General features: G+C 36.7%; 1 protein-coding gene across 2 annotated transcripts in view; it reads right to left on the minus strand.

Moving 5' to 3' along the window:
- The window catches only part of TfIIB (transcription factor IIB), a 40,431-nt gene extending 18,944 nt beyond the window's left edge, over positions 1-21,487 (minus strand). Inside the window, exons 1-3 of one of the 2 annotated variants that reach the window (XM_073968679.1) lie at positions 21,314-21,487; positions 13,074-13,198; positions 12,598-13,006 (exon numbers count right to left, since the gene is read on the minus strand). In XM_073968679.1, the coding sequence (XP_073824780.1) occupies positions 12,598-13,006; positions 13,074-13,090 (426 nt within the window). In that variant the 5' untranslated portion in view covers positions 13,091-13,198; positions 21,314-21,487. Of the gene's footprint in view, positions 1-12,597; positions 13,007-13,073; positions 13,199-21,087; positions 21,208-21,313 lie in introns of those variants that run through there. The other variant, XM_073968678.1, reaches the window with a different exon arrangement.
- Between the last annotated feature and the right edge of the window lie 501 nt (positions 21,488-21,988).

Consider the following 21,988-nt stretch of genomic DNA (forward strand, 5'->3'; position numbering starts at 1 on the left):
AATTGAAATTTTAATAACAGAAAGATATTTGTCAACTTATCTTGACAGCTTCCGCCCGGTGTACAAGGCCTTCGTTCTTGTTCGACACCAACTGCCATACCGGTAAGACATAAGTAATGAATAAAATCCATAATCTGTCTATCAATTCTAATACCGAAACCCTGTTTTGTTTTTGTTTCTTTCATATCAAACTTTGCTGGTGATACCTCCCACCACCTCGCTTGGAATTACAAATACAAAGTTGTTACGTAGTCTTTGTATTGAAATCATTGTGTTCTAATTCTACCACAAGTTAAACTCTCCCGTTGTCATCAATATTGGCATGATTAGCATTCCGAGACCTACCTATGAACAAAGTTTTTTTCTGAATGAGTTTCTACACTCATCTTATGCAAACATTTGTAAGTTTTCTTTGGTACTTGGAACTATAGAGCCCTACAATGACAAGCTGCTAAATTTTTTGCTCTGTCAAGGAAAATAAATAATTATTGAAAAATAAAGTCTTTGTAGACTCTTGCTATTACTGCTGTGAATGTTGCGTACACATAGCCCAGAAAGTCTGCGTTCACCTTACTACTTTTCAAAAATGATGCTAAAACTTTAATGAATAGGTAAATGAGATCAGTTTTTCTTTCATAAATATATTATTGGCACTCTTTAGTACCAGAATAAAAAGAAAAATTCCAGAAAATATATTATTATTGCGAAGATAACGGTAGAAAAGTGTTACAACTGCTAAATTAAAGCCCCAAAAAGTCTGCGTTCACTTTGTATGTTGCAATAATACCGTTAGTTTTTTCGATTTTTTTTTTTTAAGTTTTCTCCCATTTTTAATCAATATTGTCACAACTGGTCATTCTGTGAGGTCGCTTGCATACTTAACTTAAAAAAGTAAGTTATTTCAAGAATGGAAAACAAGGGCAAAGAAATTGGCATCGATAAAAGGAAAATTCTAGATAAATTATGGAAAAAGCTATCGAAATATTGGCGAAACTGTAGGTAGAACATATAAGTCCATACATAGAGTGATAATTAACTATAAACAAACCAGAATTTTTACGTCAAAACCCAGATCTGGGCATTATATAGGAGCCAAAACCTTACAGTCTCAGCAGTATGCTTTGAAAGGTTATGTTTTTGCAACCAAAATTACGTAGTTCTTCTGCATTTTGGTTCAAATTGCGCTTCATGATGATTAGGTAACCATACTTGTCCATTGTCGATTCAATAAATACAAGTTGGCCCACCCCAGAAGCTGCTACACACCCCAAACCAAAACAGCACCCTCGCTAGTTTTTACAGTGTAAAACAAGATTTTGTTTTTTCAAGCGCTGTTCGAGCTTTCTCCAAACAGTTTGAAGTCCTTTCATTGCAAACATATAGAACATGCTTTCGGCCGAAAATATGACTTGATTGCGGAATACTTCGAGGCTTGTTTATGTATTCATTAGCAAATTCAATATGCTTCTGTTCCTGTTCACTAGTGATATGTACGGCTTTCGCCGTGCGACTATACCATGATATCCAGCTTTATGCAGTATTTTTCTGGCGGTTTGTGCACAAATACTTTTTTTGGATGCCATTTTCACATTTTCAACAATTTTTGAAGTAATTATCGGACTGTTTGTTTTAACTATATTAGTTATGTTACGCTCCTCCCGTTCTGATAATATTTTTGACCGTCCAAAACTGAGCTTTGACCGTCCAGATCTGGGCATTGACTTCAAAATTCCGATTTTTTATAGTTTATTATCACTCTATGTATAGACTAATATGTTCTACCTACAGTTTCGCCAATATTTCGATAGCTTTTTCCATTATTTACCTAGAATTTTCCGTTTATCGATGCCAATTTCTTTGTCCTTGTTTTCCAATCTTGAAATATTTTACTTTTTTAAGTTAAGTGTGTAAACGACCTCACAGAATGACCAGTTGTGACAATATTGATTAAAAATGGGAGAAAACTGCAAAAAAATTAACGGTATTATTGCAACATACAAAGTGAACGCAGACTTTTTGGGGCTCTAATTTAGCAGTTGTAAGACTTTTTACCGTTATCTTCGTAATAATAATATATTTTCAGGAATTTTTCTTTTTATTCTGGTAGTAAAGAGTGCCAATAACATATTTATGAAAGAAAAACTGATCTCATTTACCTATTTATTAAAGTTTTAGCATCGTTTTTGAAAAGTAGTAAGGTGAACGCAGACTTTCTGGGCTATGTGTATATTGAGGACTTTTTTGTTGGAGTTCTAATTATTTCCTTCTTTTTTTCCTGCATTTATACTACCTTACTTGGTTTGCTGCTGACTTGTGTGCTTTGGCGGCCTATTTTGTAAACAAACAATACTTCAAGTGTCAATATGCCTACGCAGTATGTTTGTAATGTTTGCAATAAGCATATTGGTAAAACGCAATTCAAGACTGGATGCACTGGTTGCGTGAACTACTTTCATATTCATTGTGTTGGAATCTCTGAGTCAGAGGCTAAAAATAACAAAGCTCTTAGATACACTTGTGCTTGTTGTTTTGCAGCGGGTGGTGGTGATGGTCGTGAAGGTTTTGTTAATTATGGTGCTGGGACTTCTGCTGCTGATTGTGCTTGTGCTGTTGCTGAAGGTGATACTGGTGAAGGAGATGTCGCTGTTACTGGTAACACTGATGCTTTGCGCCGACTTCAAGCTGAACTTATGCTTTCCATGAAGCAGCAAATGCATACCTACATGGACCGTTGTATGTCTGAATTTAAAAGTAAAACGGATGCACTTTTTGATGTATACAATGCGAGAATTGCTGAACTTAATGATGAGGTTATTGAAGTTAAAAAAGCAATCAGTGGCGTGGAGCTAGCTGTATCAGAAGCAAGAAATACTGTAGCTGCGGCTGAGAAGAAATTATTAGACAGAATATGTGCATTAGAGTCATTTAATGCGGTTCTCCAACGCAGATTAAACCGTTTCAATGTCATTATTCGGGGCTTGCCTGGGAACATCAGAGACCTTAGGGGACAAATAATAAGAATTGCTAAGGCCTGTGCCATGCACTTGGTTCCTATTGACTTACAGCATTGCTGCTACATATCTGGCCGCAAATCTGTACTTGTTAAGTTTAACTCAGTGCAAACCAGGGATGCCCTTATGTATAAATTTGTTAAAAAAGTCTGAATGCTTTTGAAGGATGTTATGGATGATTGCCTTGTGGAGTCTCGGGCTTATATAAATGACCACTTGATTAAATCTACATCCAATTTGGTTTACACCTATAGAGGTTGCTTAAGAAAAATCACATTAAGCGGTTTAGGCTTATTAATAGTGATGAGCCCCAGGTTGAGGTGGTACTTTTAGATGACATGAAAACTATTTTTGAGCTACATGAGCTTATGCAATTTGCGAATGGATTTCGCGGTGGAGCAGGATGTGTAGCTGTGGCGCCTCCGTGTAATGCGTAGTATAAGTAATGTAGTTTTATTTACTTTTTTTAATTAGTTATCTTTCTTGTTACACTTTGCTTACATATTTGAAATTTGGAATATTCTGATTGTTATTTTTTGATTTACTGATTTTAGATGATTTTTCAGATTAATGTAATCATGCTCCCCAGTCCCTTTGTTTGCTTTGATGCATCTTGATGAAAATCTTGGACCAATAATTAGTGATGCGCAATTCTTTAAGAATAGGCTCTCTGCATGCAGTGGGAAACTTGCATATGGTCACTTAAACTTTCAAAGCATACGCCCTTCGAGGTTTAATAACAAAATTGATGAACTTAGGTTGCTACTGACTGGTAGTGGTATTCATTTCTTTGCAGTTACTGAGACTTGGCTCAATTCGTCAGTGTCATCAAGGTCCTTAAATATTCCGGGGTATAAGCTGTTGCGGAGTGACCGTCTTGGTGGTGGTGTTTCCATATATGTTTCCGACCAATTATCATATAAGGTTCTTTTTCGCTCGGATCGATATGGTATATGCGAGTCGTTATGTATTGAACTTAGAGTTGAGTCAACTATTATACTTGTAGTCGACGTTAACTTGCCCCATGGGGATATTAATTCTTTTTGCAGTGTGCATGAGGGTATACTGGACATGTATGCTAATGTGATTGTTTTGGGCGACTTTAATTATAATTTGTTTCGGACTTCCAATTCGATTGTGCTAATGAATATGTGCAGATCTTTGGGGTTGAATGTTGTTCATAACTCGCGACCAACGCATTATGATTTAGCACATGACTCGACGTCATTAATTGACTACTTTCTTGTCAGTGATCTGTTGCGTTTGGAATTTGCTTCGCAGGGTCAGTGCCCTGGTATATCTCACCATGCCCTTATACATATTTGGTGTACTTAAATTCCCTGTAGTCATTAATGAGAAGTTTATTGAATATGTATAGGGATTTCAGCAGGGCTTATTGGTTAGGTATTAACGAATTTTTGTACAATTTTGACTTTAGCCCGTTATATTTTACGGCTGATGTTGACTTGCAGGTGTCTCTGTTTAATACTTTATTTGCAGAATTGATGTCTTTTGTTCCAATGGTTACACGTAGTGTCAAACCCAGAGGTGATGAGTGGTTGCAATATGATGTTGTGAGATCAGTCCGAGCTCTCAGGGATTTTGCATATGCTGATTGGCGTAGAAGACCTACGGATATTAACAGGCGTATTTTTTACCTGTATAGAAACCGTTGTAAGGGAGTCATGCGAAATGAGAGAAGAAAATTTTACAATAGAATATTTGGTCCTATGAAATGTAGTCAGCTGTGGAAGTCACTCAGATCATTTGGTTGTTTGGATAATGTGGATGATGTTCCTGATATTGATGTTAATATTGTAATTGATTACTTTAGTAGTGTGAGAGCTTCGGTTATAAATTGTAGACTTGGTGGTACTGATGCCACTTGTGAACAGGATGTATTTAGGTTTTATTGTATATTTATGGATGATGTTGTTGATGCGCTGCGTAAAGTTAAGTCAGGAGCTGTCGGTGTTGATGGTATACCAACAAAGTTTTTCAAAAGTGTATTTCCTTTTATATCCAGTCATTTTCTGCGTTTAGTCAACTGTATCTTTATGACTTCGACCTTTCCGCAGGCGTGGAAGGTAGCGCGTGTGGTTCCTGTTCCTAAGTGCGGTGAATAGTATGATGTTTCGAATTTGCGTCCCATAAGTATTCTCCCTGTCATGTCAACGATTGTAGAGCATATAATTAAGGATGCCATTGTTGAGTTCTTGGATGACCGTAAATGCTTGAGTAGCTCTCAGTATGGTTTTCGGTGTGGGCGTAGCACTACAATGCATTTGTTGTACCTAACAGACTTAATCAGGGATGTTTTTAATGGCTCTGAAGTGGGTATGTTAGTTGGCCTTGACTTGTCCAAGGCGTTTGATTCGAGTGCCCATGCTCTTCTGTTGGATAAGTTGAAGCTTAAATTTGGGTTCTCTGTTGAGCTTGTTGATTGCATAAAATGTCTGGGTGTTGTTATTGACAGTAGTTTGGATTTCAATGTGCATATTGATATGCTCTTATCTCGTGTGAGGTTCCAGCTTCGGAAATTGTACAGCCTTAGTGCATATTTGCCTTTGGATATTAGGAAGATAGTGGCTCAGTCGCTTTTGATGACCCATGTTAACTATTGTTTGGAAATTATATCTGGAGCATATTTTTTGGCCAAGTCGAACGAATTTCTAGAATTGTTAACTCTATTGTTAGTTATGTGTATGGTTTGTGTCGTTGGGACCATGTATCTCTTTATGTTGTTGATTTTCTTGGATTGTCCTTTGAAAAGTATATAAATTTTCGCCTTCTTCAGTGTTATTATAGTATAATGAGGAATATAGATATCCCACTACGTAGTGACTTTGTAATGTTGAGGTCTTTGCGTAACCCTCAATTATTGTACCCCAGATTTTCGTCCCGAACTGGTGAAAAATCATTTGTTGTTCGGGCTGCTAGATTATGGAACCACTTGCCGCTGGAGCTTCGATGCTTTAAAGCTGAAAGCACATACAACGTTTGAGTAAAGTTTTGCGTTGGGCGTTGACAAAAAAACAACAACAACAGGGCGACGCCGACATCAAAGTCCGGCGTTGATGTGTTTGCCGGCATATATTTCAAATGAATTTGAATTTTTCGGCATCATGCCCAACAGTGTAAAAACGGCCAAAACGACACAAAACTTTACTCAAACGTTGTATGTGTTTTCAGCTTAATGGTTTGACAGGAGAATATAGAGCAAGGTGCTTTGAGTACTTGCGGAATAACTCCTTATGATTTTATGCGTTGTGTTTTTACTTAATTATGGGTTATTATTTTTTTTTAAATTTTATTTGTTTTGTCGGGCTGGGGAGCCATATTTGCATTGTTAAATTTACCTTAGATTTATTTTTATATTCACTTTGTGTTGTAGTGCTATACCTGTTCCATGTTTGTGGAGCGAATTATAGGGAAAGATTATTTCTTCCTGATCCCTTCTCTTGCTCTACTTTTTTAAGTATTGGCTTAGGAAGGTACAGTGGTGTTGGGATAGTCTCAGGATGCCTATTTTGTTAAATTAATATTTTTTTATATATGATAGGTAATTAATTTTAGTTTTTAATTTCTTCTTTTTTTTTTGTTAATTTTATTTGAATTGTATATTTGAATTATATTGGCCATATTGACTTGTTTATATTACATAGTAACCCAGCAAAATGTTCGATGCCAAAGATGCTATTCAAGAATGGGTGCAAGTGAAATGGAATGCCATTTTTTTAGCATCTTCACTCATTCTTTTTACAAGAGCGTGACCCCCAAAAGATGCAATACATTTTCAGATCCTAAGCATGTCATCTCCACTAACTTGGTGGAATGGCATCTTCAACAATTCTTTGGCATGTCATCTTAATTAATTCCCTAGAATAGCATTTTCGCTAATCTTTGGCATGTCATTTTCACCAACCCTCTGGCATGAATTTTTCACGTCTTGTTCGGAAAATGCTTTATAAATATGATTTTCATGGCTTTTTTATTTATCCAAAGCAATTTATGAAATAACTATAATTTAATTATCATCAAAATTATAATTGCAGTTTGTTGTTGTAACAGTAGTTTATATGTTCATTTTTCTGCTTAATGAATGTGGCTACATATTGAAGTTTGTTAGTAGATTTGATGCTAAGCAGATCTTTTGTGTCATGAAACCTTGCTCTATAGAAATTTAAACGGCAGTACCATCCCGAGCGTATTGAGCCAAAAGTACTCTGCTTTGTCCTGACAGCTGACGCTCCTCAGCTGAGATAAATGGTCGACATTCTCCGAGGACCGCATGCAGACGATAGATAGTTGTTTATTGAACGGGTCTCGGACATCTTGATCCTAAATTCTACGCACGACAGGCGTCCAAACATATCATTTATTATCCAACGTTTCAAACTTGGCCGGAGCGTAGTCTGTTCGATCAACTCAAACAGCGTGGAGTGCTTGACAATCACAAAGGGTTACTATCACTACTATCACTGTTCTATCGCACGGCTTACTTTGATTGAGTCCTCGACTAATATGAGTAGAGATGGCGTGTAGCGCAGTTGTTGTGCTGCTTGCGGATCTCATGTTATTTATCGGCAACTAGACAGCTATTTCTGATGCTGGGGTCTTTGTTACGGGCGACTAAAGCGAAATTGGTCTGCACGATTTACTTTTGCTGGCATACTTGCTAGACTTCAGTAGCTGGTATATTTTCCAGACTTCGGGAACGATGTGGCTAGCGACAGGTTGAGAACTTTATTGAGATACTTGACATTCGGCCGTCCAGCTGTTGCAGTTTAAGCACCGCCGCTACTCGCAACATAGTTTAATTCCTCCGCAACTGATTGATTGATTCATCTTACAAAAGGTTTTTCAGTTCCCATCACCAGTACAGATTTCGACATGGACTCTAACTGCAAATTACTATTTCGTGAATTTTATTTTACGAACATTTTGGAAATGCAGGGATCTACAAATCGACTTGTAGAGCAGGGCTCTCTAGAGCAGACAAGGAAAATTTTATAATACAAAAGATTGCAGTCCGACTCAATTTTTTGCTCAATGATTGGGACTTCCTAGCGTAATAAATCTTACATAGCTTTAATAAATCTTAGATAAGTAAAAGAAAAAATATATACATGTGTATAAAAAAAACACAAAATGCATCTCTATTGGATCTTTGAAAGGGTTCAAATGCTGATGAGAAGATCGGATCTTTCACGACTTCATTTGAACCAATGCAAAAGATCCAGTGAAATCATGGCATCTCATGGAACCACTTCCATAAAATTTTGCTGGGAAATAAATGAAATGAAAATGAAAATAACAGCCCTATGGTTGGGTATTCAGACTTTCTCTAATGGACAGGTGCAAAATTTTCTTTTAAATTGCATGTTTTCTAAATAGAGCAATTGTGGAACTTTCAAAGCCTATATCCAGGGAAGTATACATTTCACATTGCACAACGTTGGAATCAACATGAAAAGCACTATCTGCGGTAATTTTTTTTTTTTTAATTTTTCTGTGAGTTTTACTAAACAACATCCCGTCCTTAGTATTTTTATATGTTTAATATTTAATATTTCTAAGGGCATAAATTGAGTTTAGGGTCCGGTCCCGGATCTTAATGATATATCTATATTTTGTATTGTATCTTTATTTTTGTATAAACGTTACAAATTAAACTCTTACACTAATGTAAATATTTGTTTCGAAAAAATAAGATTTACAGCATGATTCATATGAATCGTCTGCTGGAAATTTGAGTTTTTATTTATAACTAGTAATTAAATTCGTTTATTAACATTTTTCTGTACTTTAAAGCCTCATGTATAGACTATACCAGGAAATATCTTCACCACCATTTAGTATGAAAATAACTCCAAGTTCATTTAGCTGAATTTTTTGAAAATATGTTTTTCTCAACATGTTGAAAATCGGACAGCGACCAAGGAAATGTGTAATTGTTTCTACTTCTTGCAAATTACACAGAGAACAGATTTGTTGACTTTCTGATCGATATGTGGAGCCATTTCAATTTAACATACTTCATCTTACACGCATTATCAGAGATATTTGATTTTGGGTGTAATTATTACAACAATAAACAGGACCAATATCGTAATTTAGTCTTTTATAAATTCTAATAGTTGTATTTTGTACATTGGTAATATTATTATATATGCATTTTTGTTTGATATTTTCCAACACCTGACAACAAATATTGTTCCACGCACGTTTGCTTTCAGCTGCAGTTTCAGCACGCAAATCATTTTCTGAAAGCATCGTTATAAAATGCTTGTACCAGGAGATATTTCTTTTAGGGTGTCCAAAACCGAAACCGGTTAACCGGTTACCCGGTTTTGAGTTACAAAACCGAAACCGGTTTTCGCCAAAAACGTCATTTTCGGTCATCCGAAAGAAACGGTTATTTGTGTCGGTTAACCTGTTTAAAAAAATAGTAATATTTATACCCTACACCACATAGTGGTAAAGGGTATTATGTCTTTGTGCATTTGTATGTAACATACAAAAGGAAACGAAATAGACCCTTTTGGGGATATATATGTATATAATCACATTTATGCGTGTCCGTCCGTCCGTCTGTCTGTCCATGTATTTTTGTTCGCAACATACAGGTCGTATTTTTTGTCCGATTCAGCTGAAAATTGGGGACTACAACTTTTTTAGCCATAGGAAGAACGCTATTGCTTTTGGTGAAAATCGGTTCAGATTTGGATATAGCTCCCATATAAATGTTCGCCCGATTTCACGTATTTGCTGCACCAAACACGCTATATACGTCCGATTTTGATGAAATTTGGAATGTTTGACTGAATTCGGTCTAGAAATAAGTGTGCCAAATTATATCGAAATCGGTTCCGATTTGGATATAGCTCCCATATATATTTTCGGCCGATTTCACGAATTTTCTATACCAAACACGCTATATAAGTACGATTTCAATGATATTTGGAATGTGTGAGTGAATTCGGTCTGGAAATAAATGTGCCAAATTATATCAAAATCGGTTAAGATCTGGATATAGCTCCGATTTATATTTTACATATTCACAGTGGCGTAGGGTATCATATAGTCGGCACCGCCCGACTTTGATCCTTTCCTTACTGGTTTTAATATTTCATTACAATTGTATTCTTGAAGGTAAACTAAATTAACTAACACAAGGTACGGCAAAGTTTTAAATGTCAGATACCTTTAAATTTGAAAAATAGTTTGTGTAAAATGTAGAGTTGTGCAAATTTAGTTCACTACGCAGTTCCAATGGTCACACTATTTGTATGAAAAATCTGCGTATACGTTATATCACACAGAATTGTAACCTATTTATATACAGCTGGAAATATTACATTTCTGGATAGGTGTTTTCATAAGCTTTCTTTTGATACCCATATCAGCCCAGAATACCCGGTTATATATCCGGGTTTTTACCCGTAATTTCGGTTCAAATAATCGGATAATCGGTTATGACCGCCGGCAAAATTTTATATTTTCATAATCAGAGCATCGAGATCTATCTATGGTGAAAATTTCAAATCGATCGGACGATTATAGTCAAACTAGGAATGTTCCAAATCCTGTATTCGTTTACAATCCTGAGGTACTCTCCTTTGTACAACCATTTCTCGTTTTCCGCCAATCCGCCAACTCCTTCTAAAAACCATAATTTCAGACTTTGTTTGATTGACTTCCATATCGCACATATCGCTATATGTCGATAGATTATTTATCATTGCCTGTAAAGTTTCGACATCATCTGCCAGTAAAACGATATCGTCTGCATACATCTGCAGACGTATATTAATTACATCCACACAAAGGCCACCTCCTAGAAAATCATGTAAGTCATTAAGGTACAGTGAAAATAGCACAGGCGAAAAAATACATCCCTGTTTAACTCCATTTCTTGATTCAAACTATTTTGATAAATCGTTACCCGTCCATTTATCCAATCTGTTACTCTGGTATTAATCATACCCATCATCAATTTGGCAATGCAATTCAAAATACTTATACCTCGATAGTTACTCGGATCGTTAATATCTCCCTTTTTGTATATTGGATATATAACATTTGTTCGAAAAATATCAAAATCTTCACGGCCATTCAAAATTTGAGAGTATTGATTACATACCCTCGTGAGAAACTCGTCTGTCGCGTTCATAAAAAACTCGTATGTTATTCTATCTTCTCCTGGGGCTTTATTCTCCTTTAGTTTGGAGAGTTGTATTTTGATCTCCGCTAAACTAAAGTCTTTGTCGAGATTTTCATTTTTCGTTAATACAGGAGCATAATGTATGGAAGTTGTTGGTGTATCTGTATTTAGAAGGGATTCAAAATGATTCTTAAGGGCCTTTATATATGTATATAGCACAGATAGTCCTTTTGACCCTGGGTATAATGATATACATTTTGTCTTGCACAAGTTCATACTTCTCGAAATATGGGCCTCTGAAATTCCGAAAATTCTATTGTTTCAAGGCCGACTACTTAGAAAAATTTACAATTTAAAAGAAAACTTTGTTCCCATTGCGAGATTTGCACCTGTTCATAGGAGAAAGTCTTAAACCCCGGCCGAAGGCCTGCTATTTAGAAAAAATATAATTTAAAAGAAAATTTTGTTCCCGTTCTCGAGAATGTCATTGGTATTTCCGGAAGTATGGACTTGTGCAAGACAAAATGTATATCGTTATACTCAGGGCCATAAGGTCCTATAGGTAGTATATATATCATCAAGATCCGGGACCGGGCACTAAACTCGCCTTGTTCCTTTTTAAGCTACTATATTCGTCATAAAATTTGTAATTTTAACATAAAATGTAGTATACAGCCCCCATAAGGTCCAAAGACGGCTTTTGTTCCGTTCCCGAGGATTGCATATGTCCATAGGAGAAAGTCTTAAATCGCCGGCCAAAGGCCGGCTACATACAGAAAAAAATTGAAAATTTAGGAGAAAATTTTGTTCCCGTTCCCGAGATTTGCATCTTTCCGTAGGAGAAAGTCTTAAATCCCCGGCCAAAGGCCGGCTATTTAGAGAAAAAATTTAAAAGAAAATTCTGTGACCTATTTCGCGGGAAGTGTGGACTTCCCCCATATAATTGTATTCCTGTGTTGGGGGAGACGAGACTTACCAGTAATAATAAAATTTTCATACGATACGAGTTTAGTAAATATGTTTAACTTAAGTCTAACGTAGCGATTTTCCGGAATTTCCGAGGCCGATATCTCGGGAAGTATGCATTTCCGGGACAAAAATTATACATCGTTGGAATCATAATAGAATAGACTATGTGTGGGGAAAAGGCCGATTTTTTCCGCCAGGGGCCTCTAAAGGAAATTTGCCTCTAAAGGAAATTTTCATATATTTACTATTTGCATGTAAGTCAAGATTAAATATGTATGTATATGTATAAGTGAGGACTTATGTGGAAATTTCTGAGTCTACATCTCGGGAAGTATACATATCCGAAATGAATCGTTGGAATCGCTAGGAAAGCACTGATGTAATTTTAATATTTTTCTACGAAATGCCGGTAAAGGGAAGATAAGCCAAGCACATACGCGGATATATTACCTGCTTGAATAAGTTGTTTGCTCTATCCACAATAGTTTTAGGCAAATTTATTCGATCAGCCATCATAGATATTTCCTTAAATGCCAATATTAAAGATCTGTCAGAACTGCTCATTGTACGCCTGTTTTGATATTTGGGTGAACCAAATGCATCAAATGATGCGGCTCCTGTTCCGGGACCAATTATCGTTGAGAGATCACCACCACTTAATAGGGGATTTTCTGGGCCGCCAACACGACTAGGATCGACGCCACTTTTTTCATTGCTGAATGTTCGCCATTCAGAACCAACGTCAATAACACGGTCACCAACAACAAGTCCGCACTCAGAACAAATCATATCACCAGCTCTATAGTCCTCAATCAGAGGTGCATCCGGATGGGCATAACAGCATACCTTGTTAGTATCTCTGCACATGAAAATATCGAGCACTTATATAAAATGTTATGTGTAAGAAAAATACATTAAGATTATACCTTGATGAACTAGCCATTTTGATAAACTTGGTTCTACGTTTGACTTCCGAATAGAATGGTTATTATTTATTTATTTGGCTGTTCTGTGAGTGCTGCCATATTTCAACAAAATATTAGGAGACCACCTATTACCGAGCGCAATTTACAATTAGTAGGTAGTAGAGTTGTATAGTTCATAAACGAACTAGTTCAATTGAATGATTCATTAAAAAGAGCGTATGAACTAGATCAGTCGATATAGTTTCTTTATAGTTCAATAGCTCACTGAGTGCCGACCGTAACATCCACGAAGAACGATCAACGAACGATTCACAATCTACACAGTTTTCAACTGTAATTCAGAAAATAGCGGTTGTGATTCAGAAATTCCATTTGAAATTCAGATATTTTATTTTTAATTCAGAAATACCATTTGAAATTCAGATATTTTATTTGTAATTCGGATATTTTATTTAAATTTCAGAAATTCCATTTGAAATTCAGATATTCCATTTCAAATTCAGAATATTTCAATTGAAATTCGGAAAATTTCAATTGAAATTCAGAATCACTTTATAACGCTAGCAAGCCTCTCTGTAGACGTAAATATTTAAATTATGTTGCATAAATTGATTATTTTCTGAAAAAATAATTGAAGGGTTCTGAATTTCAAATATTCTGAATATCAAATGTAATTTTTGAATATCAAAATCCCGGTCCAAACTAGCGTGAATTTCATTCAAAAATTTCATGAAATTAGGCGTTCTTAAATCGAATTCCCCACTACAGCAATTTTATGATTTTACTCTCTCTTATATTACACTCTAAAACTTTCTCTTATGTTACACGCTAAAACTTTCATACGAAACTTTCCCATTATTTTGGCGTTCATAGATCGAGTTCCATACAAAAGTAATTTTATGAAATTACTGTAATGGGGAACTCGACCTAAGAACGCCAAAATAATGGGAAAGTTTCGTATGAAAGTTTCAGCGTGTAACATAAGAGTTTCATACGAAACTTTCCCATTATTTTGGCGTTTATAGATCGAGTTCCATACAAAAGTAATTTTATGAAATTACTGTAATGGGGAACTCGACCTAAGAACGCCAAAATAATGGGAAAGTTTCGTATGAAAGTTTCAGCGTGTAACATAAGAGTCTACTATGGAAGTCGATCTAGAGACGCACTCTAGTGTGGACCGGGACAAGTGGAATGTCTCAATTACAAATAAAATATATGGATTTCAAATGGAATATCTGAATTACAAATAAAATATTTGAATTTCAAATAGAATTTCTGAATTACAAATAAAATACCTGAATTTCAAATGGAATTTCTGAATTAAAACTGCTATTTTCTGAATTACAGTTGAAAATGGTTTAGTTCAGCATGTCATACACATATGAATAAAGTGACGCCGTCTTCTGTGCTAAGAGGCAGATTACACTATCTATCAATGTCATATGACACGAAATAAAAACATTCCATATCTACCCACGGAGGCAATGTGGAGACGTAATTTTATTATATTTTTGTTGGGGTGGACGCACAGAATAAATGGCGGAAGCAAAATCTCCAATATTCATCTCCAAAATTTCATGTCATATGACATTTACATATAGTGTAATGTTGTTAATTATCAAGGATTTATTCCTAAATATACGATTTCTTCGCAGAAGAAGACTTCATAGTTCCCAAGTGATATAAAGCCGACATTTTAAATAAAGTTTTTATTAATTTGCTAAACGCAGTAATCGCGAAACCTCTGAAATATAGTTTTTTTGGAAAACCCGTATACTAATAGTAGGTTACACTAAAATGTTTGCCGGGTTAACACACTTCGAGAGGATTTATTTGACGTTTCGCTATGGAATGGACATTTGAAATCCAAACCCACTGGGTTAATCCGGTTAAGTGTAACCGGGATATAATGTTTGGTTTACATTCGGCGTCGTTTCGTGATTTCGAAGGCGTTTCGTAAATTCGCGCGGAATCAAGCAAAATTTATTATGATTTCGCATACAAAAATGAAATCATCTCATATCGTGATGTCAGCGAAATCAAAATCGAAATCACAGTACTCATAATATACAACCCTGTTTTTGCCAAAAGTTGCAACACTTTTCACGTATCAAAATAACAATTGCTGCAACAAAAAATTTAGTATCAAAATTTGTAAATAATGTGAAAAAATATTAAATTACTTTGTTACAATGCTATTTTTCGTTATATTCCCGTACTTTTTAATGGTAATGTGTTATGTGTGCTTACTGGCCGCTCTATTTAGCCGCCCGCCTAGCTCAGGACTTCTCTTCGGGCTATGGGATCTCAACCCGCCAAATCGAGCCAATACACAAACATTGAATATGAGGAAAACTATTGCTAATTTACCAACTGACTCTACACATAGTTTAAAGGGAACGTTCTATCAGGGGAATTTGATGTTTAGACCCCGCACTGGCCGACCCATCCTAGGTCCAATATGTCCATATTCCTCTGCACATTGGACCCCACATACCACACACACTTACCTCATCGCCTAGCCCCCAGATAGTAAAATTAGCAACACATCATTTTTTCTACATTCACTTCAACAAGTAAACAAACAATACATTGATGGGTTTATTGATTTGATCATCCACAAAAATATACATATATCTTCTTAATTTTGTAATAACAATAATATAAAAAACACAAACAAGGGAACAATACCTAGATAAAAATATACCAATAGCTTATTCAACACGAGAAACCAAATACAGTATTTCCCTCTTATATGCACCCCGGATATAAGCATTTCCCGCCAAATAGCACAGAAATTTGTGCAAATGTTATTTTTTGTTCAAAATACATTGACATTATTTCGCTTATATGCATTTACCTCTTATAAGCACTTGAAATTTTGTCATCATTCTTTCATGTTGGTCTAAAAAATTCTTTTATATGCACCGACTCAAAATAATTTGGATAATAAAACGACAGTTATGTGGAGAAATACTAGCCAAGAAATCTCAATATAAAACGCAAAATGAGCAGGCAGTCTTCGAAATGCGTTCTTTTGGAGCTGGTCTTTCAGGCAATATGATTTTAGAGAAACCTGACTGAACTAATTGCAATAAAAATAAATAAGCCATTTACTCCATCTACTGGCTGGCTATGGCGGTGGCAAAAGAGGCAAAAAATTATTGACTAATGTAGAAAATCAATGAATATTAATATAATATATAATTGTTCCACAAACATCCCAGACGGGACAGGGGAGACTTCTCTCATATCAATGAGTGCACCCCGATTCATATTAGCTCAATGATATGGGACCTACTGTTTATCGCCGAGTCCAAAAGGCGTGTCTTACGACACCACTTTATAGAGAAGTTTTACATGGCTGAAATACACAGGAAATGTCGCCAACATTACTGAGGGGTATTTTGCCACCGTTGAAAATTTAAAAAAAATCAATGAATATTGTTGACATTTAAAAAGGCATGTTTTTTTGTATTTACATACAATGTGATTTTAGACGAGCAGTAACAACCTACAATGTTATGGAGATCCAAGGAAGTCAGAGAAGTTATGTCGTAGAATAATGAATTAGATGAGAACGATTGTGCAGAAAATGAAATTTCCAAAATTTCCTGTCAATAAATTGCTCCATGAAATAGAAAACATAGAGCAATTCTATTTTGAACAACGCACAGACAAAAATAACGGACTTTTTATACCCTCCACCATAGTACGAAGGGTATATTAACATTGTTTTTCCGTTTGTATTATAGCTGCCATGACGTAAAGCATGAGTTTGGTTGCGGATTCGTAGTTAGTCGGAGACTAAAACATCTAGTATCCAGCTTCACCCCAGTGAATGAAAGACTTGCTGCAATTCGAATAAAAGCTAAATTCTTCAACATCAGCTTTATTTACGCTCATGCTCCCACTGAAGAAAAGGATGAACAGACCAAAGATATATTTTACGAGCGCTTAGAAGAAACATACGACCGTTGCCCTGCCCATGACATTAAAATCATTCTAGGCGATTTTAAAGCCAAAATTGGAAAGGAGAATATCTTTGGCCCAACAGTCGGGAAATTCAGTCTCCACAGTGAAACATCTGACAATGGTATGAGGCTGATAGACTTTGCAGCTGCAAAAAACATGGTAGTTAGCAGTACCAAATTTAATCATCTCGATATTCATAAGGGCACCTGGCTGTCTCCAGATCAAAGAACAAGTAATCAAATTGATCATTTTGTAATAGATGGAAGACATTCATCCAGCGTGTTGGATGTACGATCGTTCCGAGGCGCAAACATTGATTCGGACCACTACCTTGTTACAGCTAAGGTACGTACCCGTCTAAACGTTGCAAATAAAGACTCAACGCGGAAGTTGGACATCGATAGGCTGCAAAAACAACAGATAGCCACAGCATATTCCACTCAACTAGCCCAATTGCTTAACGCGAGCACTCCTTGTCCCCATAACAACACAATGGCAACATATTGCCCACTCCATGCAAACAGCCGCAAAATCCATACTTGGATTCCAAAGACCTCCACAAAGGAATTCATGGTATGACCAGGAGTGTCGTGCTGCTACCGAAGAGAAAAATGCGGCATATAGAGCTACTTTGCAATCAGTAGCAACGCGTAGCGCGCTAGAGAGATATCGGGAGAAAAGGAGAGAAGAGAAACGTCTTTTCCGCAAGAAAAAGAGAGAAATGGAAAAGCGGGAGTGTGAAAAACTCGAGATGTACAGGAGCCAGAATGAAGTCCGAAAATTCTACCAAAGAGTGAAACATCAAACAGATGGCTTTGGTACAGGCACATCCTCCTGTAGAGACCAGCAATGTAATCTGGTAACAGATACAGATAGCGTGCTCAGGATATGGAACGAACATTTCTCCAATCTGCTGGTATCCAATAGTAGCGAAGACGATGATACCACAGATCCAATCCCAGAAGATGGTATAGAATGTATACCGCCCGGCCAAGATGAGGTAAAAACAGCAATCAACCGGCTGAAGAATAATAAAGCAGCAGGAGCCGATGGCTTACCAGCCGAGCTGTTTAAAACCGGAGGCGACGCGCTGATAAGGTGTATGCATCAGCTAGTTAGCACCATCTGGCAGGAAGAACGCGTACCCGACGATTGGAACCTGAGCATCCTATGTCCCGTCCACAAGAAAGGAGATAAGACTGTATGTTCAAACTATAGGGGCATAAGTCTTCTCCCTATTGCCTATAAGATAGTGTCAGGGATATTGTGCAAACGACTAAAGCCAATGGTCAACGAAATAATTGGACCATACCAATGTGGCTTTAGACCTGGCAAGTCCACCATTGACCAGATATTTACCCTGCGGCAAATCCTAGAGAAGACCCAAGAGATGCAGGTCGACATATTTCACCTTTTTGTCGATTATAAAGCAGCATTCGACAGTCCCCTCCGATCAAAGGTATTCCACGCAATGTCTGAATTTGGTATCCCCGCAAAGCTCATCCGGCTTTGTAAGATGACTTTAACTGATACTAGGTCCTCAGTTAAAATTGGAAAGAACCTCTCCGAAGAATTTTGTACCAAAAGAGGTTTCAGACAAGGAGACAGCCTTTCGTGTGACCTATTCAACATTTTGCTGGAAAAGGTAATACGAGATGCAAATGTCAAAAGAAATGGCACAATTTACACCAATAGCCACATGTTACTTGCCTATGCTGATGACATAGACATCATGGGACGATCAGTAAAGGAAGTAACTGATACCTTTAGGAAGGTCGAAGCAGAATCTGCGAAAGTGGGTCTGGCGGTAAACGGCGAAAAGACCAAATTGATGGTGTCGACGCGCAAAGCGTCCATAGAGCTCGGACCAACTGTGGAAGTTGGTACCTACAATTTTGAGGTAGTTAAAGACTTCGTCTACCTCGGCACTGCCATAAACACAACAAAAAACATCAGTTGTGAAATAAGAAGAGGAATTGTATTGGCCAACAGATGCTACTATGGTCTAAGTAAGCAATTTAAAAACAAAGCCACATCTCGTCAAACAAAAATAACACTATACAAAACGCTGATACTACCCGTGCTAATGTATGGCTCCGAAGCATGGGTACTTGCGCAAGCAGATAAGGCAGTGCTTGGTGTGTTTGAGAGGGAAATTCTTCGAAAGATCTACGGGCCGATTTGCGTTGACGGTGAATATCGACGTCGTATGAACCACGAGCTATATAAGCTATACAAAGACATGAATATAGTTAAACGTATCGAGATGCAACGATTGCGTTGGTTAGGCCATATCATGAGAATGAGCGATGATGAACCCGCTAAAAAGGCGTATGAATACATGCCCCATGGCGGCGCACGCAGAATCGGCAGGCCTAAGCTTCGATGGAGCAAACAAGTGGATGAAGAAATGGAAAGGCGCGGTATTCCAAAAAGTCAAGCGAAAAACAGAGAGGAATGGAGATCTTTTCTTAGTTCGGTCTATGGAACAAATGTTCTGTAATGGGCTAACTAAGTAAGTAAGTAAGTAACTTATTGAAATAATCATAAAATATAAAAATTCTTTATCAGGGTAAAATTCGGATTCGATCTATGCATTTCAGTTCCTCCGCCTGTGGTAATCACTATAGCATCCACAAAAATAGAGATATAATACTGAAATTTCGGAAAAATGAGTCTTTTGTTTGCAGTTTGAGTTTTGGTATAGCCCCAAATAACGTTACCGCCCGATTTCAAGTATTTTCAAACTTTTAGCTGACCGAATTAGCTAAAATTAGGTATTTGGAGTTCTCAGTGGTCAAAAGTCTTCTCTGTCTGAAATTGTGGATATTTGTGCTTTCGTAACAGCAAGAAAACTAATTATTCTGTATTATTTCAGAATATTTCATGGTTCGGTCTGGCCGAACTTAACGCTTTTTTACTTGTTTAAGAATAAAAATAATTAAAATTCTTCTCTCTTTAAATATACGTAACTTATATTGATATACGAGCCTAGTACTAAACAAAGATGTGGGATGATTTCTTATGAATGAAATGGTTTTCTTTTTTGGTTGACTAAAAACGAATAAATTTCAATTTTAATGAGAATTTGTATATGGGGGATTTTTATATATGCACTGATAGTTCTTATAAGCAGGATTTGTATAATATATATATAATTGTTCCACACACATCCCAGAAGGGACAAGGGAGACTTCTCTCATATCAATGAGTGCACCCCGATTCATATTAGCTCAATGATATGGGACCTACAGTTTATCGCCGAGTCCGAACGGCGTGTCCTAAGACACCACTTGTAGAAAAGTTTACATGGCTGAAATACTCAGGAAATGTCGCCAACATTACTGAGGGGTATTTTGCCAACGTTGAAAATTTTGATGTTTGACTGGCCGGGGAATCGAACCCACGACCTTCAGCGTGCAAGGCGGGTGTGCATACCATTGCACCACGTTGGCACCACGTTTATAAGCACAATTAGTGCTTATATACAAGCAGGATTTGTATATAAGCACTAATTGTGCTTATAAACGGCATTTCGATATATGTATCCCCCGCTTATATCCACTGCATTGCTTGCATTTTCCACAGTGCTTATATCCGGGAAATACTGTAGATGAAATTTCGATCCTAGTTTTTGATAACGTCCTTTTTCTATCGCCAAAACTATACTCTAGTCAACTATTAAAAGAGCTCTCTTAATCGATGCAATAGTCCCTATTCAAAATCTGCGACTCGAAATAATATAAAAACCAGGACTACTACAAACATCTAAATGATCCGCCTTAGCCTTACAAGACCAATCGGGGTATTATTCCTTTTACACACTTTTTTAACTCTACTTAAATCTAAAGGTATTCCTATATAAAAAATGTTTTATTTATTTTTCTTTAAAAGTGAGAAATATTAAGTTTTTATGTTTCTATCAATATTTACTAATGACTTCCTGTATTTCTCTTTTTTACAGCACTACGAGTGACCGATTTGATGACATCTATTGAGTTTATAAACACAGGACGACACAAAGGTACAATATTACCTGTATTTCAACAAATCTATCCTAATGATTGCTTTATTTATTTTCCTTTCAGGTGGAGGCTCAAAGGTGCAAAACCACAGAAGATTGTAGCACAATCTTTATGCCGGCAAACTGTTCTCTGGTATGGCGGCAACAACAATTCCTTTGTTCTGCACAAAATAACTGACGAGTTGGCCTTTAAAATACTGCAACAAAAACCAGAGATATGCAGCAACGCAACAATTACCAGGGTTTACAATGGTCTCCAACAGGCGCAGACTCATATTCGGCAAATAATATAAAAAATAAAATGCACCGACCTCCAACTCGTCTCTTGGCCGGCCAGTGCTACACAGGAACGATTTCTATTTAAATAAACAACGAACGACACTTTGACACTGCACACACAAAAAGATTGTTAACAACACTTTGTGGGGTGCGCCCTTTGAAGGTTAATGGGCGAAAGTAAGAAGAAGAAAAATGATTGACAGCACTAATCCTTCATCAAAAACAGCTGTTCGACGATAAGTTGGTAACTCTAAAGCTGAAAACAGATACAACGTTTGATTAAAGTTTTGCGTTGGGCGTCGAGAAAAAAACAACAACAACAGGGCGACGACGATACCAAAGTCCAGCGTTTATCTGTTTGCCGGCATATATTTCAAATGAATTTGAATTTTTCGGCATCATGCCCAACAGTGTAAAAACGGCCAAAACGACACAAAACTTTACCCAAACGTTGTATCTGTTTACAGCTTAACAGAAGGGGGGAAGAACAGAGAAACGGAGAGAAAAATAAGATAGCACGAAGATCTTTTTCCTGGGAGAAATCGACAGGAAGATCTTTCCTTTTTACTTTACCTGCGAAGAAGACTGGATGTGTGGCTCTAGTAACCAGTAAACAAAAATACAAGTTCATATT

Source organism: Musca autumnalis, unplaced genomic scaffold (genome assembly GCF_047663935.1).
Source record: "Musca autumnalis isolate F117 unplaced genomic scaffold, ASM4766393v1 scaffold_2, whole genome shotgun sequence".
Lineage (NCBI taxonomy): Eukaryota > Metazoa > Arthropoda > Insecta > Diptera > Muscidae > Musca > Musca autumnalis.